The following is a 24511-nucleotide window of genomic DNA, read 5'->3' on the forward strand; positions in this document are numbered from 1 at the left end:
AGGTACAATTGATACAGTACAAATACCAAAAGATCATTAATTTTGGTGTTCCTTCAGCTTTGGTTCTGTGCAATAATATGTAAACTAAAATCTCCTTTATACTTCACTTTATACCGTAATTCTTTCCTCTGACAGGTTGAATTGTGTAGGTTTACAAATCTTCATCAATAACCATATTCTCAGGATTAAACCTGCGCAACAAGCTGCAAACACAATACCGACATATTATCAATTCATAAAGTTGGTGCCTAACATGTTAGCAAGCGATTATCATTTATTTGGGGTCATGTTTTGGAGAATCTTAGTCTAATACGTTCTCTTTTCTTAGCTCTGTTTTTGGTCTCCAATAACTCCTGAGTGAAATATTTGGCTCCATCTAGCAGCTAGATGAAGTGTCACTTTCTTAGCTGGTCACAAACTTTGTCTGTTTGCCATTTGGTGCTGGGCAGGGAGGGCATCCATTACATCACACAAGTTGCTGGTATAATGCATTTCAATGACCAAAACATGAAACTTTTGGTGGTTTATGTCGAGCAGACTTTTTTCTTGAACCACAAAGCAGTCAAAGGTTGTGCAGCAAACTGTAAATGTGCATTTTGTGACTGTTTTTACTCCTGAATAGAAACGCTTAACTTGAGCTTTCAAAAGTCTTTTTTTCAACATCATCATCTTCTCTCATCATGGACAAATTTCATTCAGCCTTTAATTAGCTGCATCTTTCAAGGCGACTTGTAAGAGCCCGAGGAGGAGGTTGGCGTTGAAATAAAGCAAGAAAAGATGATGAGAGAGGAGGAGGAGAGTCAGAGAAGGAGGGAGGAGGCGAGGGGGGTAAAGAGGGAGCCTGTTTCAGTTTGCAGTAATCGCTCATCCAGGAGCTTGTTCCACTCAGGGATATTTGGATTTTTCAGTCTGGATGCTGTAGCTCGGGGTTGGACTCTCTCTCTCTGACCTCCTTGTCTGTGTAGCGGCGACTGTGTGAGAGGACGCTGCATGTCTGGCGTGCAGACATGGGCCCCTCGTTACGCTCTGGGATTACCGTCGGCCTGCTCATCACCTTGGCTCAGGTGATCGCTGTGACCTGCCAAGAAGATGCCATGAAAGGTGAGTGACAGCCGCCCAGATGGGACAGCTCCTCCTGTCCTCTGATTGGTTTTCTTTGTTGATACTTGATATGTTGCAGTTGCTGACAGGTTCATGCAAAAATGGACATCTGTCCCCTGCAAATATATACATTTTATGTTTATAAAATCACTCTGGAAAAGTTACTTTTGGCCTAAGTCACCTACACGTTCATTGCTACAAATGTTGAATATATAATGTTTCCTCAATGTTTCCTCCTGATATGTCCTCCAATGATTCATGATTGTGCAACCAAGCCCTGTGAAAACATTTACCTCTGTATTTCTTTATGAATGTGACAGTTGTGTTTGTCTTTCCCATTATGCTCTTGTTTTATGAGGAAGTGGTTTGAGAGGTTTCCCATTTTGTGCATATTTTTGTGTTTTACTTTCTAAGTTAAACTGGGCTGCTCTGCCTCCCAGCAACGGGACCACATTGGCCCTGTGGTTTGAGAACTAAAGGTTAAAATCACACCCACAACCCAGGCCAGAAAGGCTTAATTAGAAGTGATGACTAGGACAGAAAAATATCTTGTGAAAACGTTCAGGAATTCTTAAGAGATGGAGCAAATGATAAAAAGCTCTGATCTCTTGGAAGAAAAGCGACATTAATGGCTGATATTGAGGGTAAATCAACTTCACGTTGCCGAGACAAAAATCTCCAAATCAAGATCTTATTAAAGATGGACATGTGGCAAAAAAATTGTCTAAAATAAAATGTCCCAGTGAATGTGATCCTGGGTCAAAAATATCTCCCCCCCTACAGGCTGCAGTACTATTTCAGTGCAAGTTCGAGGCTGAATGATGGGGTTTTGAGTGCCACGGCTATAATGATGTGGCCTTGCAGATGGGATGGACAAAAGCAGGCCACTAATTTTGGTCAGACTTCGTGCCAAAGGCAGACAAGACACACCCAGAGAGAAAGGATGCTGGATATGAAATATGCCTCACTCGCTTCCATCCAAGTTCACCTCCACTGAAGCTGAAAGAGGAGAAATAAAGACTTTACTTTTAGATGTTTATTTTTACTGGTCATGATGTGCAGAAGCTGTTTCTGTCCGTCTCAGGCCAAAACCTGAGGAAACTAGCAATTCTAGCAATAAAAAAGGTGAAAAATCTGTGAAAACTAAATATGACCAACACTGCTGTGTTCAAAAACTGCAACAAGAAGAAGGTTTTTGTTCTTTATTGGAATTGAAGGTTTGCATTGTTTGTTTGTTTTTACTCTTCCAGTCTCCATGGTCTCCTTATGGTCTTTATGCTAAGCTAACCAGCTGTGGTCTTCATACTTACTGTACAGGCATGACAACTGTTTCCCGGAACTATTCCTTTAATATCAATATATTACCTATATTGTATTAATTAAAGAATGTGTCTTTATGGGCTTGTTACCTTTTAAAATGAAGCTATTGTATTAGCACATGTCACCTGTCATTTGTTGGTTGTAACCAGCTCAACAGAGTGGTTAAACAAACCATACTGTACGTTAAGCAACAAGGAAAGAAGGAAAAATTAGCAAAACATGTGTTGCAGAAATATTTGTTTTCTACTTGTTGCTCCAGTGAATACACTGGCAGTCAGTTTGCAAAGATGTCGACTGGCTATTTAACATTTTAGTGTGCTCTTCTTGGCTTAGTGGATGTGAATTGGTTGAGACTTTAAATGGGAGCAACCGACATCAGCAGGCTTGAGTTTATTTGAATCCCTCTCCACATATTTTATATTGGTTTTAAGGCTGATTTTAAGACTCAATACTGGATTTAATGTTGATTTTAACTAGTGTGTGGCTTTCTTATTTACCTGGCTGCAAAACAATTAAGATATAGATGATGGATTTTACATATTAATCATCTTGTGGACTGACTTGAGGAGTCCTAATCCCCAGCTTGGGAACCACTGGCCTAAGGTGCAGTTTATGTGGGTTGAATATAGTTTAATAATAAACCTGAGTTGAGGAGGTTTTGGCGTCTGCAAACCACAATGTCAGAGAGCTGCATGGACAGTTTCCACTTTGAAAGAAGCCCACGGTTAGTCATGATAATTGGTCTCATGCTGTATATCCGACCCATAATCACATTTAAATGCCTAAAAAGTATAGTTTTTGACCATAGGAGTCTGCAGGTTTGAACCTTTCTGAACTTTCTGCAAAACTTCAGCATAAAAAATTGCAAAGCTTGATGAAATAAATGCCTTCTCTTTCAATTCATCAATATTTTAGAAAACTAAAACGTCTAATGAGACCTCTGTGGCCTGAACAACCTGCTGAATAAACCTCCAGCTCATTGATTTCTTTAGTTGCAGTCTTCTCATGCTGCAGCCTGTGAGCTCCTCCTCAGGTTGCAGCAGGTTTCATAGCAGGAGTTCTCCGGGTGTGGCACCTCTGTGCTCTCCCAAAAAAAGACAAAACCACAAGTTCTACCCAAGCCAAACGTATAATACAGCCACGGTGGTTTCCTCTGAAATAACTCCTGCTTTTGAAAAGCAGCCTCCCTCGCGGGGAGAGGCTCCACCACATAATTAGTACTTAGGACTTCACTAAACTGCCTGGATTAAAATACGCTCTCAGCGCTTGCAACAGGTGGCCATATTTGCTTTTTTTTGCTTCTTCTTTTTCCCATTTGGCACTTTTTCCTTTGACCTGCAGGGGAAATACAAATACCCTCCAAAAAAGTATTTTCTTGGTCCTCAACTCAAATATATTCTGTTTACTGTCAGTAAATTATATTATATTTTTATTAAACAATTATTCAAAACAACAAAACCGATTAATTGATTAATTAGTTTACAACTAATCACTTAATTGTTGCAGCTCTACTTGTCTTTAAACCTTAGTTTCCAAAAGAAAAAACATCACAATAAGGAATCTTAATTCCCCTTCTGAATATTTTACCATGTGTTTGAAACATTATGTTGATAAAGTGTCAGTAGATTAAAACAAGTTGAAAAAAACAGAGAGAAATTGATTTATTGTTTATTGTTTCAGTATTTATATTTTGAAAGAAAAATCTTTTAACAATTTCTGTTTGTTTTTTAAAACCGATGAATTAAGAGTCAAAAGTTTCCTTTTTCTTGATATAATTTCCTTCGTACAAAACAACTGAATACATCACAGGAGTCCTTGGACACTTTTGACTTCTTTACCTTGTGATGAGATGACATGTAGATAGATTTTATGAACCATAATGTGCAACCATGAAGACTATAGGTTTCATCTTGTTTCATATTCACAGTTAGAGACATTTGCTGGTTCAAAGATGATTGCATAATTGCATACATACACATTTATAGACACATTTACAGCCTGGAGCTGTCAAGTCCAACCACAGTCTAGTCACTGACTTCTTATGAATGCCTTGCTCAAGTGCAGCTCAGTGGCAATTTGCCTGAAAGTGTCTGTCATTGAATTAATACATAGTTTGGAACTACATTTTTGTTTTTTTTGTCAGCTTTACCCCACTGGTAAATTTACCTAAAATACATCATCTCATTCTGTTTTTTCGACCCTACATGTTACAGCCAACATGTCATAAATATGCAAATCAAAAGCATGTCATATCATTTTGTAAGTGCATATATGCCGTTTAAAGTCTGGTTTTCAGACTGATGTGCTTTACTGAAACGTTAGTAGTTATGCAAGTGAAAAACTAACACTTTAGTGGAGGGATTAGTCATGAATTATCTGTTGCTTTTTATTAATCTTTGTGGTAATATTGTTGTTTGTGAGGCGAGCATGGCAGACTAGCTTTGGCTATAAATACTGTGTAATATATGAGGTATTGGTTGACGCTATATTTGATATTAACATTATATATATAAGTTTGGTGACTTGTGAGAAACAGATAAAAAGAAGGTCAAATTAATGCAGCAATTCCCAAAAAAACAGCTGAATACTACACTTCCCATAATGCAACTCAGTAGCATTCTTTCATTATACCTTCCAACAGCTTTCAGACCTCATACTCCGTCAGTCTCCAGAGCCACAGACGACATTATAAAACAGTTTCATTCACAGGCTGAGTGGAGCTCCTCATGACTATAAACTGACTCTGATGCATAGAATCTGTGGAATTTCCCTTTATGACTTGTGGGCCATAATTATGAGGCTTCATGTTAGTTTATTGGCTTTCAGTGAACTTTATGTGTTTTTCTCTGCCTGCAACATGAATGAATCAATTCATACGTGCAACTGATTTTTATTGCATTTCTTAGTAATGGGTGCAGCCTACTGGTCAGAGGGGGTAAGTACAGGTAAAACAGCCTGTTACAGTATTTAGGTGTGTCCTTAAAGATTTGTATGTATAACTGTAATAAATAAATAATACTGTATTTCAATATACTACAATACTTATACTTCAATACTTTGTGTGCTAAATTGAGCCCAACTGCTGCTGGGGTTTTGGAGTGAAACATATCAGTTCAACCTGTGATCTAATTAGCCAGAATTATAGTTCACCTTTACAAACATACATTTAGACGCAAAGTAGAGTTTTTATTTAGAAGTCATGTTCTTCTGGTGGTGGAAATAATCAGAAATAATAAACTTTGTCTGTTGAGGTTAGACATATCTGTTCTGCTTTCAGAGAGCTCTGCACTACAAGTTGAACTTCACAAGTTTAAACAGGAAGCATGGTTAGATGGAAACAGTGGGTGTTATAATGAACAAAACTACAACACCAGTAGGCCTTTGTCATGTGGTCCAGTTGAAGCCAAGGTGACACAGGTCTTCTTTGGTCCGAGTGTTACTTCTGCTGCTTGCCTTCACCACAGACGCCACAAGTCAAGCTGAGGAAACCAGCTTTCCCTTTATTGTGTTTACAAGTTGTTTTTTTAAAGCAGTAACAGACCCCCAAGAATCATGACTGGTTTAAACTTCTGGAGGAGTCTGGTTTACCTCCACTGGAGCAGAAGTTTGGAACATTTCTGAGCTAAAATAGACCAGCTATTATTGTATCTAGACTGTCCACACATTCTAGTGAGAAAAGTGGATCTATGCATGTGTCAGAGATTGGCCAAATATTTAAAGTAATTAGAGTGAAACGTTTGAATTGATGGACCAGGCTTGATGCAATAATTAGTGCACTAGAGTCAAGGAAAATTGCACACATTTATTTTGCTGTAGAACCCCGTGATGATGTTCACCATCAATGCCAACTGAAAGGCAATCACCCACGATACGGATATCCAGCGGCAGCACCACATCTCCTAGCATGGACAATATATCTGGTTATACATATTTAAGAGTGATTTTATATTTTGCAGAGGAGATTTAAATGTGGTTCTGCATGGAGTATAAATATCCATATTTACAAATCCATCTTTGCTTTATTTATGTGGATTTTTCTGTGGTTTTAAAATAGAAGAGACTTTTATTATCTTCTGGAATATTTGCTGTGCATTTTGAGGCTGATGCTAATCTCTTGGATAAAGTCTGAAAACCTATAAATAGCATGCATATTGAAGTTTTACACCAACTATCAGTTGAGAAAGGCGACCTCGGGTTCTGATGTCCGTCGCTGTCCTTTTTCATAAAGATTCCTGTACAGAGGATGGCAAAGTCTACTCCAACAATCAGATATGGAACCCAGAGCCGTGTCGAGCCTGTGTTTGTGATATGGGGATGGTGGTTTGTGAGGACTTGGTGTGTGAGGATGTCGGTGACTGCAAGACCACGGAGAGCCCTGAGGGCGAGTGCTGCCCCGTGTGCTTGGCTGCAGCACAGCGGCCTGTCACTGACATAGAAACTGGTAACTGCGGATGCATCCTTGCTGTTTCCTTGCAGTGTTTGACTTTACTCAAGTCCAGCAGTCGGACAATCCTCCCATCTGTGTCTCCCAGCCTGAAGAATTTTTCTGCACACAACCTCTAAATGTTGTGTTTGGAGTTTCCCTTTGACTGTACTGTCTGTTTGCAAAAGGAACACGTTTTTCTCAACCTACTTTGGTTGCAATTTACTGCGACACAAAAGGAAGTTGAGCAAGTAACTTATTAACCAAATAAGGTGTGTTCCTCTGGGAAATTTGACATCCTTCGCCATGTTCAATGCCGTGTTGTTCATTGCACGTTATATGCTCTTTTGATGACGGTAATTGACACATCTTTACGCATCTTGTGAGTTGCTTTTAAATTCAGCACCAAAAGTATTTACATAGTGTTTGTTTCTTTAAAAATATGCACTGTTTAAAGCCCCTATGTGCTTGATTTTAAAGACTACATGACACCTGTCTAACATTAGTGCGCTGCACAATGATTGTCCCTTTTTTTACATACAAAAACTTGTGCTATCAGAATATTTGGGATGCTAAAATCACAAAAAAATTTACTCATAGAGGCTTTCTTAATAAACAGGACTACTTTTACTCTTTTAGAAAAACTGGCATGAAAATTGAGCATGTATGTTGAGTATGTTGTCTTTGTTTTCATGCTTTTATTGCCAAGAGTTAGATGAGAAGATCAATACCACTCTAACTAGACATGAGCATGGTGTCACTCTTCTCATAACTCTTGGAAGAAAGTGAAAAAGTATAAAGTGTTGAACTTGACTGTTGGATTTCAAGTCACAAGATCACCATGCATTTCTTGCACTGTGCAATTCAAAACCACTTCCAGATACAATCTTAATTCCTCTATGATTTCTTTTTCATGAAGACACCTGCACAGAAAATGGAAAAGTCTACGCCCACAATGACATGTGGAACCCAGAGCCGTGTCGGATCTGTGTGTGTGATATGGGGACCACCGTGTGTGAAGACGTGATTTGCGAGGACCTCGGCGACTGTCAGAAAACTGTGACCCCAGAGGGCGAGTGTTGCCCTGTGTGCTTGACTGCAGCTCCAACATCAGCTCCCAGTTCAGACCCCACAAAAGGTAAAGTTATTTATAATCCTGTCATATTATTGGGTGTGTAGTATGTGCTTCTTTTAACACATCTGTCCTCTGTTCCAGCTGTAGATGAGAAGAAAGGGGAAAGCTGCACGGTCGATGGGGAGGTCTACCAGCACAACAACATCTGGAAACCAGAGCCTTGTAGTGTGTGTGTTTGTGACAACGGTGTCGCCATCTGTGACGAGGTGCAGTGTGAACTGCTGTCAAACTGCGAGAAGGTGTCCACACCTGAGGGAGAGTGCTGCCCCGTGTGTGACAACTTCGCCAGCGCCAGCAGGGCAATAGGTGAGACCAATCAGAATCAGCAACAGTTTATTGTCAAGTACGCTTGCACATATAACAAATTTAAATATGAAAAAAATATAAAAGAAAACATTAAATTATGTCATTAAAGTGTCTGTGTACAGTTGTGTAGGAATGTGAAAGTACATGGTTCATTAAAATTAGCCAATAACTTGTTGTTTAGTGCTTTAAGAAGTCACAAGGTTAAAAAGCAGTGATGTCTTTTGCATCACTGCAAAAACAAGACTTTTAGAGGATGTTAAAATTCTCTCAGTGATTGAGAATTATTAATTTAAGTTTGTTTTGTTATTTAGTTTGTTATCTTTCCCGCTAAATGAAGAATGCAGTGGAAATCTACTAGATTACAAAAATCATAACAGTATAAACATAGAAACATACAATAAGAACAGTATATCTCTTCTCAGACAAAGAGGAAACATTTTAGTAACTTTCTTTTTATGTGTTTTTCCCAAGAAATGATGGGCTTCAAGGTCAGTCATGGTTAATTCTGACATTGATCAATATTTAGCACAAATATCAAATTTGCTGTTGTTCTTTGAATTAAAACAAGTTGTAAATATGTTTCCTTTATAGGGACAGAAAGGTGAACCAGGTGATATCCCATATGTAAGTAATCTCACACGTGTGTGTACATGCAATTTATTTTTCCACACATATATATATATATATATATATATATATATATATATATATATATATATATATATATATATATATATATGTGTGGAAAAATAAATAATTATATAAATACATTTCAGCTTCTAGTAAATGAAAGTTTACATTTTCAGTGTGTTTTGTTTCAAACACAGTTTTTTTGTTATTCTCTCAGGTGGTGGGGCTCCCTGGACCTTCAGGACCCTCGGTGGGTTTTTCCTGCTTTCACGCTCTCTATCGTTTTTGTTTTTAACTGATAATATAAGATATAAGGTTAATTAAGAATATATGACAGAAGGATTGTTTGATTTATAATATCCTCTTTTCACTAAGTTTGACACTAGAGGGCACCAGAATGTCATAATAGTGCTTATGATTAGAAACACTCTGCAGAAAACTGAAGGATATTATTATAAGTGCAGTAATATCTGTCAACCTGCTTTCTAGGAAAGCCAGAGGAATGAACCTGTATCTGCACAATGAATAATGGGCCTATTTTTAAATGATATTAGTTCATCATGAAATATATTTCTAAAAGCAGTCTGCAGACAGCAAATCTCTCTGTGAAAAATACGTTTCTCTTACACTTGTGTTTCTTCTTCAGGGTCCTCCAGGAACTCAGGGAAACACTGGACTAAGAGGCTTCAAAGGCAGACGGGTCAGTCTGGATGAATACTTTTAATGCTGTAATCTAGCTATTCTGCTTATGGAAACTTCTTCTTGAAGGGGAACGTGTTGTCTCTAATTAATGATGTTTCATTATTCACCCTGCAGGGATTGGCAGGGCCTCAAGGATTTGACGGAGAGCCAGGTGTGCCAGGAAATCCGGGAGAGCCGGGACCCCCAGGCCATCCTACCCACCCTGGGGTGAGTTTGTTTCAAAGTCTATTTAGAAATCTTCTTAATTCATAGAAAAAAAGTTTGAACATTCCTTTGCACAAACATTTCTCTTAAATAATATTCTTCACAAAAAGGGCAACCTGGTGTCACAGATGGCTGCAGGTTTCGGGGAGAAGTCTGGTCTGGCTGGCATGGTGTCAGGAACAAGGGTGAGTGCTGCAAAGCTGTGTGAAAATAAATTACATATTTTATATAAACACAAAGTTTGGAGGTTGAATTTAACCCACAGTGTATGCAATGTGGTTATTTCAGGGTGAAGCAGGACCACGAGGACCTCCAGGGTCGCCTGGACATGAAGTACGACATTTTTTCCTCCAAGCAAAGATTAAAAGACTTAATTTTTGCCTGTTGTCATAAAACTTGATGTATGAACACCATATCTTTTCTTGTATCATAAGTTACTATCTTTATCCCCTATGTTTAGGGTCCACAAGGGGGTCAGGGATACCCAGGAGAGGCTGGAGACCCAGGACCAATGGTAGGAACATTTCTGCCTCTTTTCCACATCAAGTATCTATGAGGAGCAAATCTAAACGTGTCTCTAAACCGGCAGTACTAGATCTAAATTTAGCTGTGCTGAAGAAAAACTGTGTTCCTGATTCCTTGTGTGGAACAGGGGGAGCCAGGTCATCGAGGACCAGACGGGCCTCCTGGGAAAACTGGACCTGATGTGAGTCGAACATGCATGCCTCCTCATGAAAATGCAGAATATACTGTTAGTATTATCAGTAATTATTTATCAGTAATGATCTTTTTTAATAACTTTTTACGTTTCCTGCTCAGGGAGAAGCTGGAGGTGCTGGTGCTTCAGGAGAACCAGGATTTCCAGGATCTGTGGTAAGTCCGTCTCCCAGTCCTCATCATAAACAAGCAACACAAAACACTTTATTAAAATCTAGCCAAACATACAAGCAATCAACACTGATTATGATGTATAGACATAGACTTGCTTCTTTGCCCAGAGTGTGTTGATCATTTGTTTCAATGCAGGGTGCAAGAGGATTCCCAGGACTTCCGGGTCATCCAGGATTGAAAGGTCACAAGGTAGTCACACACAAAATATAACTGTTACCCAGCAATGCATGCTCCCTGATCAAAGCCTAAACCAAGCCTCACTTTTCATGATTATTTTTCATGCTTTAATGTAAGAAACATCGCTTACTTTTTACCTTATTGTTAATTTGAATATCTGCAACAGGGAAATGCCGGTCTGGGTGGGCCAAAAGGAGAGTCTGGAGCGCTTGGAACTAAGGTATGAATTTGCCTACATGTACCAGGATGCATTGCGCCCAGTCATTTGGGCCAAATTAAATTATTGGACGGATGGATTGTAAGTTATTACAGTCCAATAGATGCCGGATTTTTTTTCTTCTTCTTTGTCAGAGCATTTGATTTATTGATTGCTGTTGGGATGTAAAGAGAATTTCAACAAATATAACAACAATCATTCTAAAATACATTACCCACTCTAGCTTTAAGGACCTCCTTATAATATCAATGAAAGCTTTTATCCGCTGTTGGTTTTTACAGAAGTGCACATTTCAATCCTGCATTGTGTCTGTGTCTTTGTGTCTTGCAGGGTAAATCTGGTACTCCGGGTACGATGGGTGCTGCAGGCCCACAGGTAGGCAACACATGCAGAGAACAGATCACAGAGCATCTCATACAGCTGTCAGTCACACAGATGCTGAGCCAGTGTTTTGTTTCAGGGACCAGCGGGCATGCAGGGAGAAAGAGGCAGAGCCGGATCAACTGGTCCTCTGGTAAGAAACACAAAACATCTTTATTCGTTTCGGAAAAATGCAAAAATGTAAAATGGAGTTGCAGGGTTGAAACATTTTCTTTCTCTTTTAGGGAAAACGTGGCGAAAACGGCCATGTTGGCAAACCCGGTCCACTGGTGAGGAATTATATCTACTAACTGTATTAATGTACTTTCAAGAAATAATTCGATTTTTTTAGGAACTAAGGTTATTGCCGCTCTCTCTGCAGGAAAATGAATATGCACATGATAATTTATTGCTTTACAATTCTACTTTTATGCTTCACTTGTTTTGGGACATTATTTCACCAGATAACACACACTGTGAACAAAACAAACTGAAATGCTTATGACAGAATGTTTTAAACATTTCTTTTCACTACAGGGTCCAATAGGAATCCCCGGAGTTCCAGGATTTCCGGGTAACGCAGGAATGAAGGTGAGATGCTCTACTAGCAGAAAATTTTTCTAAAAGTTTTCTATAACATGAATCCATTTTTATCTGCATGTTATTTAGCTTACTCATTTGTTGAAAATGAGACCTTAGTTTGCCAAAATCTGAGCTCTTAAATTTCAATAACGAGCTTCTTTAATGTGACCTGAATCGGTCCTGGGGTGCAGGGAGAAGCAGGACCAACAGGGGTCAGAGGAAGTCCAGGACAGCAGGGTACCAGAGGGGATGCAGGTCACGTAGGACCAGCTGGGCCGTCAGGACAGCAGGTCTGTTACAATTTCATCATTCTGTCTTTTGTTGGGACTTCATTTTCAAACTGTGAAAGTGAGAACATATGTTTGGACTGTATTTGGCTTTAGGTGAATAATTATGAGTTAATATTTTGTTTTTAACAGGGTGCCTCAGGACCTGACGGACCTTCAGGTAGCCGCGGCTCTGCAGTAAGTATAACACCTTAAGTTATGGAGCACATCTTTGTCTGTAAATCTGTTTTTAACTCAAATCTGTCTCTGCTCCTTCTCCTCTTCAGGGTCTAGCAGGTGTCATGGGTCCAGCAGGGCTGTTGGGGCAACCCGGTCCCCCCGGCCCCCAGGGAACTACAGGAACACAAGGACCAAAAGGCCAACTGGTACAAGCTCCTATTGCATCTAACTGTATTTGATGAATCCCTGAAGTCTGCCTCCTTCTCCATTTCCATCTCTGTTTGTAACTTTGTGGCTCATATAACAGAATGCACCAGGAGCTTTAATGTTTTGACCTCCAGGTTATCTGATCCTTTTCTACAGGGCGAAGCTGGACTGCTTGGATTCAAAGGAGAAGCTGGATTCAAGGGAGAAAGAGTAAGCTGAGAAAAGTTCATTTTTATTTTGGCTGACTGAGTCTGATGATTGATTGGCTGATTATTGATTGCTGGGTTAGGGCGACCATGGTGTTCCAGGTCCTTTGGGCCCGATGGGAGAGGATGGGAAGCGTGGACCTCGAGGTGATGCTGGATCCATTGGGCCTCTAGGAGCTCAAGGAGAGACAGTTAGTCAACTTTTACTTTATGTTTAAGAAAACTACATTTAAAATCCTTTAAGCAGAGGAGATTTCACGATTTCAGGGCCTGAAATGTCGCAAACTCCCAATCTGGAAACAATTGTTCATTTGTTTCTAGGGAGCTCCAGGAAATAGAGGTTTCCCAGGTGGGGATGGTTTACCAGGACAAAAGGTGAGTGGACTTAAAATGCACTGGCAGCATTCAATTACTTGTTAGTTATGATTATTCTAGACAATGACGTGTGTTCCCGCGCTTTTGAAACAGGGAGCCCAGGGTGAGAGAGGACTGTCCGGGTCGACCGCCGCCAAAGGTTTATCTGGAGATCCAGGACGTAATGGAGAGCCAGGTCTAACAGGAGCTCGGGTACAGCAGACATATCATTTATTGCCAATATTTGCTGTGTTTTTGTACAATAAACTTCCTATGTCTAGACAGGCAATTAGAGCAACTTCACATCTGGAGAAAATCTTGTATTTACTGACCTCGAGTGGTTTAACCTTTGACCCTGCTGCAGTGATGTAGAAATGTACTCCTGGGTGTGTCAGTACACCGGGACATCACTGTTGGCCGTGGTTACAGATCCAACAGACTTTCAGCCTGCTTTTAAGTCGCTCTTTAAAGCTGTCTGTCAACACACTCAACAATTGAAAACATGAATGAAAGCATTAAATCTATATAAAAAGAATCAGGAATATCAGGAATATTGTTCTCTGTCTAGATTACTGTACAATATGTATAGAATACTAACTTTAGAGAATGAGATGCAGCTTCAGAGACATGTGTCTAAGGTTGGTCTGTAACTGTGTGTCTGATTTCACAGGGTCTGACAGGACTTCTTGGCGCCCAGGGATCAGAGGGAAAGCAAGGACCAATGGTGTGCCAAACCTTTCATTTTCATCACTCACCAAAGTGTGAATGGAAGACGACGTGTATTAACGTTTTGTTTGGTTTATCCAGGGCTCAGCGGGAGACGATGGTAAACAAGGCCCAGCTGGTTCTGCAGGGAACCGAGGGCCATCTGGAGCGATGGGCCTGCCGGGACCAAAAGGCTTTGCTGTCAGTACATGTTGTATATTTAACATAAGTAATTAGATATTTTGTGCAGCAACAGATGATGACTTCTGTGGCTCCTGACTTTAAGGGTGATGCTGGGAAGATTGGAGAGGCTGGCAGCTCCGGGCCTCCAGGTCAAAGGGCAAGTTACTTTCACTATTGATATACTATACTGTATTTAAACTTCATACTAAATCATAAATACATCAGTAATATCCTGATAGATACTGTGTTTGTCTTCTAGGGGGTGAATGGAAAAGACGGAGAGGAAGGCGCTGCTGGTCCAGCTGGTCCAGCTGTAAGCATCCAACTGTTTATCATCAATGATTTGATAACATGATGTTTAGATGATTTATATTATTTTTGCTTTTCTTCAGGGTCTTGCAGGAAAGAGGGGAGAGCAGGGACCACAGGGACTGCATGGTTTCCAGGTACACGGCATCCTAAAATCATAAAAAAAATATTAATTTATATTCAACAGATGAGTATGCAATTATTTTTCAAATATTGTTATTAGCATTAAAGCAATTAAATGTTTGGTGTTTTTTTAGGGTTTGCCAGGACTGCCAGGACCACCTGGAGAGTCTGGAAAACCAGGTGTTGAGGTAAGAAAAAAAAAAAAGAACTTGGACGTTTTCTCTCGCGCGTGAGATTATAGTGAAATACATTTTGATTGAGAAGTTCTTCCTATCATATTGCATTAAGCATAATGCGTTTTTATCCCCAGGGTCTCACTGGAGAAGCTGGTGCTGGTGGAGGTACAGGTCCAAGGGTGAGTCCATTAGTGTTCTCTCACCTGATTTAAAGGTGTAGCTCTCATTCAGTTTCCACAATCAAATGTCTTCAATCACTCACAGCGTTTAAATATGTCACAGTAAGTCATTTAGTGCAATGAGGAATCGTTGCATGACTGTATCCCCTGGTTGTTCTCGCAGGGAGAAAGAGGCCCTCCAGGAGAGAGAGGGGAAATCGGGCTCAATGGGCTGCAGGGACCCAAAGGTAGTCCAGGTGGACCAGGACCAGATGGGCCAAAGGTATTGTAGCCTTAAAGACACTGACACATGCAGAACTTTGTTGCTGTAAATCTTGTTTGCAATAAGCTCTACCTGAGATATGTTTCGTACATTCTAGGGTAACATTGGTCCAAAGGGTGCTGTTGGAGAGGGGGGAGGTCCAGGACTTCAGGGAATGCCAGGAGAGAGAGGCACATCCGGACCTTCAGGCCCGAAGGGAGATGCAGTAAGTCAAATATTAGAGATACCATTTTCTCCACAAACAAGACCCGCAGCAGACGAAGATGAACCTGAGGCACTGATAAGGCTGATTTCTTCTAACAGGGCTCTGCTGGAGAGGGCGGACTGGAGGGGAACGCCGGAGCTGACGGTGCACGGGTGAGTCGTCTCAACATGATGTCAGGACTCAAACTACACCGCACATCTCTCAGCAGAACAAGCCCAAAGTTTGTGGCAAAATAGTTTTTGTCATGGTATACTGACAAAACACTCACCGTGAGACTGTCACTGGCTGACAATCTTACAATTGAGTTTTCTTATGTGTAATGTGATATTCTAATATACGTTATCATTATATTTAAAGGGGCTTCCTGGTTCTGTTGGACCTGCTGGTTCTGGTGGACCCAATGGAGAGAAGGTGAGCTCAGAAGCACACATGTAACATGTATGTTAAATCAATCAAATTACTTATGGTTCCAGTTTTAAATGAAACGCACATGTAATATGATCCTTACTTAACTTGTTCCTTTCTTTCAGGGTGAAACCGGCCCAGCAGGACCTGCAGGACGCCGAGGCACAAGAGGAATCGCTGTCAGTACAAGTTTTTATTTTACCACCAACATTAAATTGAAGAGAAATTTTCTTTGAATGACTGTACTTCCATTTCTTTTTGATAAAGTGTGCATTTGTGTGATGATATTAACAGGGTTCTACTGGTGACAATGGTCCTACTGGTGCCGTTGGCTTCCCTGGATCTGCTGTAAGTGGCCCGCTAAAGCAAGGCAATCATGTCCGAAATATACAGCGGAATAAACCAAAAAAGGCTTGATTAATTTCCTGTTTCTGTTCCAGGGTCCTGATGGTCAACCTGGGGTCAAAGGTGACACAGGTGAGGCAGGTCTGAAGGGAGAGGGAGGAGCACCTGGACCACAGGGAATGGCTGGGAAATCAGGAGGGCAGGTAAATACATTGACCAAAAAAACATAAAAAAATGGTCAAACAACTTGTCTACATGCTACTTGTATGTGTTTCTAGGGGCCTGTTGGTGTGACAGGACTGAAAGGAGGCAGAGGAACACAAGGGGCAACGGTGAGTTAGGCTCTAAATTGAATTTCTTTATTTCTAACTGTAGTTTGGTGTCTACTGTCTTATGTTAATATCATTAAAGTGCATCTTATTGGGAGTGTGTTTTTCCCACAGGGCTCTTCTGGTTTTCCTGGGCTGCCTGGAGGAGTTGGACCTGTTGGTTCTCATGTGAGTTTACGTTTCAATCTCATACCTGCAGTGGATTCATTAAGTCACACTTGTTTTTCGTAACTCTGGATTGAGGGCAGATCATGTGTGTGTGTGTTTTAGGGTGCTGTTGGAGCAGACGGGCCTATTGGAGCTCCGGGGAAATCTGGAACTGCTGGGATTATTGGGGAGAACGGAGGTCCAGGACGTCAAGGAGAGAGGGGAGCTTCAGGTGCACCAGGCAGCCCTGGAGAGAAGGGAGACTCTGGAGAGGACGGCCCTGGGGTAAGGCGATCATCTTAAAGTTCAGGCTGTGCTGATCTTACAGCCGCTATACACAAATAAATTAATTTCTTGTCTGCTCTTGTGTTTCTCTGCCAGGGTCCTGATGGGCCTCCAGGACCTAATGGTGCCGCAGGACAGCGAGGGATCGTGGGTCAGCCTGGACTGAGAGGAGAGGCGGGCATGCTGGGACTGCCAGGTCCTGCTGTATGTATTCCTTCTGACAGTGTTTGCAATCCTTTGTTTTAGCTGCACACTGAGACACGATGTCTTGCGTTGAGATTTTGGTGATGAAAACATTGTATTCCTTTATTCCTCAGGGTCCACCCGGAAAAAACGGAGCTCCTGGAGTTCAGGGCGGCACAGGGCCAGCTGGGGGAGTCGGTTTACCAGGAGCCACCGGGCCAAGAGGAGATGCCGGCCCTGAGGTTAGTTGAGTCCCTCTCAGTCATTAGACAGCTTTTATTATTAAGTGTTTAGCTGATGAGTCCCTCACAGTCAGTGCTAGTTGTTTCTTTGCTGACAACTCAGCTTTTAAGTCACTCTTCTGTACTTTATCATGTCATTATCTGTGTTTTTTCAGGGTATCGCTGGAGCAGAGGGGTCTCCTGGGAAGGACGGTCTTTTAGGGGACAGGGTAAGACTTTTAGTGGACAGGATGTACTAATGCTACCATGCATACAGCTGTGTGTACTAACTGCTGGCATGTGTGTCTTTCCAGGGAGACAGGGGTAATGCTGGCTCAGAGGGTCTGGCTGGTACTCCAGGGTCTCCAGGAACTGAGGGTCCTGTGGGAATGACAGGCGGTCCAGGACAAAGAGGCGAGAATGTGAGTTTCACAAATAATAATATGCTCCATATCATATCAATAGCTCTGTCGATGCTAACACAACTGCAAAGTCGGCTCTGTCATCGCTCTTTGTTTGTTTTGAGTTTAGGGTGCTATAGGCTCCCCTGGACCCCAAGGAGCAGCTGGAGTACGGGGGAAAGTGGTAAGCATGACCTGACAATGTTTGACATGGTTGATACCCAAAAACATCAACTTAAAACTTTAAGTGTAAACATTGTTTTTTCATGCTGTGTCTAACTTTAGGGCCCTCAAGGACCACAGGGAGAGAAAGGAGCTGCTGGAGAACAAGGAGAAAGGGGTCAGAAAGGACACAGAGGTTTCACTGGGCTCCACGGTTTGCCAGGAACAACTGTAAGCAAAATGTTTAAAATATTTCTAGTCCTTTAGATAGCTCACATCCTAGTGTAGTTAGTTCAGAGAAACATTGATATTGAAGCACAGTAACACTGAATGTTTCAAATGATGAAATGTCATTCTTCTTTATTTCAGGGCGCCACAGGGGATGCAGGAGTGACAGGTATTGTTGGACCAGCTGGGCCGAGGGTGAGTGTATAACAGCACCATGCAGTTACATTTGAAGCTCTGTCTTGTTAAACAGTGTATATGACTCACTCTTTTACCGTACAGGGTCCTCCAGGAGTGGCGGGTCCTCCAGGAAAGGAAGGAAACATCGGTCATCCCGGACCAATGGGCGCTCCTGGAAGCAGAGGTTCCAGTGGGGACATCGGGGCACAGGTGACACAAGATTACGTTCACTTTTTTTCAGTTCAGTTCAGTTCAGTGGCTGCAATAATTTGTTATAATAAGGAATCAACCTCTCGGGATCACAAGTTTCAATTTCAAGTTTCATTGTTGAGATAACATAAAGTGTTAGTTCCCACTGCTAGAACGGCATAAATGAAGTACAAAACATTACTTCATCTTCATAATTTTCCTTGTCAGGGTCCACCTGGTAATCCAGGTCTGTCCGGCCCTCCAGGCCCCCCTGGACCTCCTACCACGGCTCTGGATGACCTCTTCGCTGCCTCTTACGATTACGACGGGAACGGCCACATGCCAGAAGCCGTGGAGTTCGTCGAGGACGATGTGGCTGCCGATCCTCCTCCTCTTCCAGAGATCAATAAAGATGAAGCCCTTCCCAATAAGAAGTCGGCCCTCCTGCGTGCAGACACCGGAGTCCACACCACGCTGAAGACCCTCAGCGGACATCTGCAAAACCTCCGCAGTCCTGATGGTAGCAAGGTGAACCCAGCGAAAACCTGCCAGGACATCAAGCAGTGCTACCCTCAGAAAAAGAGCGGTGAGGCTCCTGTTTTCTGCATTCACAAATTATTTTCAGGTCTGTTTAGACCAGTACCACAAATGTATTAATGTAACGCACATTTGATACAGGTGAGTACTGGATTGATCCAAATCAAGGAAGCACAAAAGATGCCATCAAGGTCTACTGTAATATGGAAAATGGTGAAACCTGCATCTCTGCCAACCCTGCTAACATTCCACGCAAAGCCTGGTGGACGAAATCCAGTCCCAGCGCCAACAAACCCGTCTGGTTTGAAGTAGACATGAACGGTGGAACTAAAGTAAGAAATCAAAATATATGCATTTCCTGGCTTCGAATTCTTTAATTCCAAATATGATGTGTTTAGTAGAAGCCTGGAAGTCTTTGAATCCAGCCTGCCTTGGGTGTAATCATGTCAAACTGTCATCCAATTTCAGTTCCGCTATGGAAATACTGAGGAGCAGCCGAACGCGGTGGCGGTTCAGATGAAGCTGTTGCAGCTTTTGTCCAAAGAGTCACACCAGAACATCACCTACCACTGCAGGAACAGCGTGGCGTATAAAGACGAGAGGAGCACCAACCTGAAGAAAGCTCTGCTCCTCAGAGGCTCCAACGGCCAGGAGCTGAGAGCACAAGGAAACATGCGCCTCCGGTACACCGTCCTCGAGGACGGCTGCACGGTGAGTCATTACAGGACTCTCAATTTCATAAAAGACTAATTGGAAAATACTTTTACTGAATCATTTGGCTTTCTTGTCCCTCAGAAATCAAACGGAGAGTGGGGCAAGATGGTGCTTGAGTACAGGACTCAAACTTCTGCTAGGCTGCCTGTCGTGGACGTGGCCCCCATGGACATTGGAAAACCTGATCAGGAGTTCGGCCTGGACATCGGCCCTGTGTGCTTCTCATAAAACAACACAAGAAACATCATCACCAGTAAATTAGAGTATATGGACTCGTCTTTCTTTGAGCGTACAAGTCGATGGAGGTTAGATTCTTCGACACATGGCTGCGTTTCCCAAAAGCTGTTGAAGTACAGTGTACCTGCTGTGTGACCGGCAGGACGCTGACGTTATTTATTCACCTTGTCAATAAATGTACAATCTGGAGCACCAGACCTCTACAGGGAAATGCATATGGGTGGAAAAAATAAAGTCTGAGGTGCTAACATGAAATCTAAGTGGAATTTAGATGGATTGTTAAGTTGCATAAACTGGAAAAACAGCCAATAATATTAAAGCTGAAAGAGATGTAGTCTCAGAGCAGATTACATTGGAACTGTTTTAGCAAATAAAAGCAATCAAACCTTTTCATTTAGCTTTTTTTTTTTCCAGTAAATGCACGTCCAGAGGCCTGGATAGGGCAAGAGTTAATATAGCAATGACTGTAGTTCTTAATTTTAATGAAATAAAAAAATTTAAATCATGCTTGAACCTAAATTATTAAGTTCTGTGCAGGAACTCATTTACTCGTTCAACAGAAAACCTTTGTATCTCCTTTTAAAACCCCAACTGTAAATGCAACATATGACTGTAAATTACAAATGATTTGTTTGTTGTTGAATATAGATGTGGAATAAATGTCTTTCTCTGGAATGCCTGTGCTCTTCCCACAAACCAAAGCCTAGAAAGTTGAATAAATCAGTTCCCCCTCAAGTGAATGAGTTTGAATGAGCTCAGAAATGGCACTAAACCATCTCACCACTCGGGGGAGACAAAGACTTTCTATACAGTCTTTGAACCAGACTTAACTGCTTTCACCTGACATCACAGGAGAAAAAGTTCCTTCATTAGATGGGCTTTGAGATGAAAAACCAGCAGGGCTCTGGTGGTTGCACAACAATAAACCTGTGTCTAAATATAAACAGTGAACCCACCCTGCATTAGTGCTTATTTATTAACAACACACTGGTTTACTGCCTAGTTTCAGCTTGAAAAAGGCTGCATGCATATGTCTGTGATCAAATGAGAGAGAGGGAGAGAGAAGGCGTCCTTACAGGAAGAAAAAGAGCCAAAGTTCAGGCAGCACATGTTTCTGGGTCGACCTCGCTTCTCTGCACTCGGTGAAAGATGTGACACTCTCACCGTTTCCTGCAGCCTGGGCTCTCCACATCTGTTGAGGTGGTCATTTTTAGCCGGTGCTGCTATTTTCATTTTGAGCATGGAACATTTAAGCAGGTAGAAGTGTTGGTTCTGAGACAGTTTTTTTTTTCTTCCTGGAAGTCAGGTCCATTTAAATGAGTTCAATAATATGCTCATTGTTCACTCTTCAAAGAAAATAAAGAAGAAAAACTAAAGAAAAACCACAGAATTCCAGATGACTACAGAAGGTCACAGCCAGAGAAAGAGAAACCACACTATTGCTATTACATTTTCATATTTATTGTCAGGTTTAATCATTCAGCCACATCACTTTTATAGCCCTCCCTACACTTACTGAAAATCCTCGTCTATGATCTTATTCTAATGAGTTTTGTGTTTTTGGTTAACCATACTCAATTTAGTATTAAACCTGTTTTAACCTGGTTTCATTGTTATAAGTGGATTTATCTTGCTTTTGTCCTGTAAAACACTTCAGTCAGTCATGCCATCTTAGTTTAGCAGGTTAGTTTGGAATATATATGTGTAAATATACCAAATAAATAAGTGTGGCAATCAAATACATCCTCAAATAAATTATACAAATACTTGTAAATATAAATACGCATTTATTTCAGAATTTATTTCACATTATTTTTTAATTTTAAATATTGACTTAATTGCAATTCCATAGTATAGCGGTCATAGTTTTAGGTATTTGGTCATAGGCCAAGAAATTGGACAAATAAAAATGTAGACCTGATGATGGTGCACAAAGTTATTAGTGTATACATGAGCCACATTATCCTCTCGCTCATCTTTCATCTCCTCCTCTTGCTTGCACGTATAATTCAAAGACTTTCTTCTGATGTCGTCTGCATCAACTTGTGTGAAAAAACAGAGTGTGTTGCATGAAACACACTCTGTTTGCACACTCTGCAACACACTCTGTTTCATGCCAGAGTGTGTTGCATGAAACAGAGTGTGTTGCATGAAACAGAGTGTGTTGCATGAGACACACTCTTGTGCCTGCTTCCTCCAAACGTGGACCGCTGGAGTCTGCGACCCTGAGATGACTTGGCAGCGACGCCCAGATCCTGAATGGGGTGTCTCTTGTTCGCCGAGGAGCCTCGATGAGATTTCCCAGCTACACCTTTTCCTTCCTGTGCACCCTCCAACCCCACCTCACTGACGCCCCTCCAGAACACTTGGAGAACACTGGGGAAGGATCATGAGAAGGGATCAAACTGGTGGCCTAAATTATTCTTGGTGGCATGAAAACACCAGGCTGAAAAAAAGCACACAGTTAAGGGAAAGTATAAAGAGTTTTCTCTGACATCAAAGTGACGAAGTCAGCTAGTGGGCGTATGCTGTCGGATTCTCTAAGAATACATATTAGCCTCTATCATAGGTTTTGCATGTAAAACTATAGACCAATTAGTTTATTGTACAGATTTAGAGGATTTCTAGCATTTCTGGATGGAACATTTTCTCATTTTACATATAGATTTCTGACTGTTACGGCCCATTTTCCATGCACATCCTGTTCAGCACTCACCTGCCTACACACCTGACCCTCATCCTCCCTAATCAAACACACTAGCTGCTAGTCAGTCACAATAGCTCCCCCAGCTTCTTTCTATTTTCCCTGATTATTCCCCCCTGGCATTTTATTCTTAAGATTATACACCATTTTATTCAATAAAGAATATAAAAGCTAATTGGGTCAATACATTATTCAAAAGATACTCCTACATGATAACATGATATAAAAAAGTCAAATTAAGTCAAATTCACACACAGAAAGTCAGTCAGACGGGTGCTGCCTCGCTATTCACACACACACACACACACACACACACTGACACACACCCCTCCTCCACCCAGATGAGGTCGAAGCCGATCGAAAGGGAAATGGGCCGCTTTAACATCCCACCTTTTCCCAGATCCTGGGCGGAGCGTGAGCCTGGTGGCAGGGGGGGAGAACAATGGCAGGAAACTGGGAGAGGAGTGAGGGAGTTCCTGTTGGCAGGACGATGCTGAAGACGAGAGCGGCGACGCGCCTCGTTATAAGTGGATTCTGGCCCGCCGCCCTGGGCTGAAGGAATTGGGCTCTTTAAAACTGTAATAAGCTTATTGTTTGAGATGTTTTGAAGCGTTTGATTCCAAATGTCTGATGTTTGAAGGGCGGGATGTTTTACATGTTCTGCTGCTAAAATAATCAAAAAATTTAAATCAAAACAAAATCGCTTGCAAAGCAAATAGCCTTCATCATTGTGCCCTTTGTTTCCCACCCATCAGTAAGGTCACTTTCATACCTGTATTGTTGACTTTTAGTTGTGGTCCATCTCTTCAGGCGGTCTGGGTCCGGTTCGTTGGTCCCCACTAGGGTTCAGCTTTCATACGAGCCTAAAAGAGCCGAATGAGAAAAAACACCGGAGCTCATCTGGCATGCACCAGATTATGAGACTATGCATCAGCTCTTTCAAGGATAATTATTGGTTATGAAAGCTTGGATTATATTTTTGACCTATGTTTTATTAGTACTATTGTAATAATATTGTACTCAACCATTTATTAAATGCTGAGATCTGAGAATGTGGGGCAACCTGAACACCAGAAATGACGACAACATGAGACATTTTTAAAACATATTTAAATCTCTAAAATAATAGATATCAGGCAGGGTTTTCTTTCTATTTCGATGCAGCTAGGGTGAACGGTGATGACATCTATTGAGGCCCACAGCTCCAAAGAACACACAAAAAAAGTAGTACGAATACTACACCTATAGCTAGAACTCTGGAAATGAACTCTCCATATGATGTATTCACACTTTTGATCATGACGTCCCTCCAGAAACACCAAAGCAGCGTCGCTACCCGAGAACCGAGTGTTGACATCACTCCGCGATGAGCTGCTCAGATAATTCCTGACCCTGCAGCAGCGGACTGAAAGCGGCAGACTTCCTGCAGGCCCCACCCAAACGCGGGTCACATCCATACAGCCGGGCCACATTGCTCACCCCAACCCCTGTACAGTATGCCCTCCACGCCCTCGAGCACAGTCAAGAACTCATTCCATTGTTCTCAAGAGTGAGACATCCCCAGCATGCACAAGTGGTCAGCTCACGCTATGAGCCAGATGTATGTATGGTATGTGTGTGCGTGAATGGCAGAGCGTTGTGTTATGAGGTCGGTTTCTACTGATAACTCTGCATACAGCGTGGCTTTCTAATGAAGTGGAGTTATTTGGAAACGACAGCAGCTCATTATTTCAAGTTTGAGTCATTCTTTCTTTCGAAAGAGAAAATGTTTGCCAGTTTTTTTCAGCTTATGTTTCTGATCAATTTGTAAAGCCGTAATGCAAAAGATCTTTTGTTTCTGATGT

General features: G+C 41.6%; 1 protein-coding gene across 1 annotated transcript; it reads left to right on the forward strand.

The window, feature by feature from the left end:
* Positions 1-1007: 1007 nt before the first annotated feature.
* On the forward strand, positions 1008-20352 carry col5a2b (collagen, type V, alpha 2b). The gene is made up of 55 exons (XM_068719902.1): positions 1008-1101; positions 6650-6862; positions 7764-7982; positions 8061-8285; positions 8757-8773; positions 9133-9165; positions 9562-9615; positions 9732-9824; positions 9932-10006; positions 10110-10154; positions 10282-10335; positions 10474-10527; positions 10641-10694; positions 10848-10901; positions 11056-11109; positions 11437-11481; positions 11567-11620; positions 11712-11756; positions 12004-12057; positions 12240-12338; positions 12468-12512; positions 12602-12700; positions 12858-12911; positions 12991-13098; positions 13229-13282; positions 13376-13474; positions 13932-13985; positions 14069-14167; positions 14253-14306; positions 14409-14462; positions 14542-14595; positions 14716-14769; positions 14892-14936; positions 15100-15198; positions 15296-15403; positions 15502-15555; positions 15761-15814; positions 15934-15987; positions 16103-16156; positions 16249-16356; positions 16432-16485; positions 16597-16650; positions 16753-16914; positions 17011-17118; positions 17232-17339; positions 17495-17548; positions 17633-17740; positions 17850-17903; positions 18005-18112; positions 18251-18304; positions 18389-18496; positions 18704-19061; positions 19154-19344; positions 19481-19723; positions 19808-20352. The coding sequence occupies exons 1-55, from the start codon at positions 1008-1010 to the stop codon at positions 19952-19954; spliced, it is 4950 nt and encodes a 1649-aa protein (XP_068576003.1). The 3' UTR covers positions 19955-20352.
* The last annotated feature ends 4159 nt before the right edge of the window (positions 20353-24511 follow it).

Source organism: Cebidichthys violaceus, unplaced genomic scaffold (assembly GCF_023349555.1).
Source record: "Cebidichthys violaceus isolate CVI_PGR_0920_01 unplaced genomic scaffold, fCebVio1.0.p SCAF_24, whole genome shotgun sequence".
In the NCBI taxonomy this organism is placed as follows: Eukaryota; Metazoa; Chordata; class Actinopteri; order Perciformes; family Stichaeidae; genus Cebidichthys; species Cebidichthys violaceus.

Excerpts from the sequence above, each read along its gene's own strand:
- col5a2b (XM_068719902.1), top strand. The coding sequence starts at position 1,008 with ATGGGCCCCTCGTTACGCTCTGGGATTACCGTCGGCCTGCTCATCACC. Across the intron at positions 12,058-12,239 it reads CGGGTAACGCAGGAATGAAG|GGAGAAGCAGGACCAACAGG; the intron begins GTGAGATGCTCT and ends CCTGGGGTGCAG. Across the intron at positions 14,168-14,252 it reads CGGGACCAAAAGGCTTTGCT|GGTGATGCTGGGAAGATTGG; the intron begins GTCAGTACATGT and ends CCTGACTTTAAG.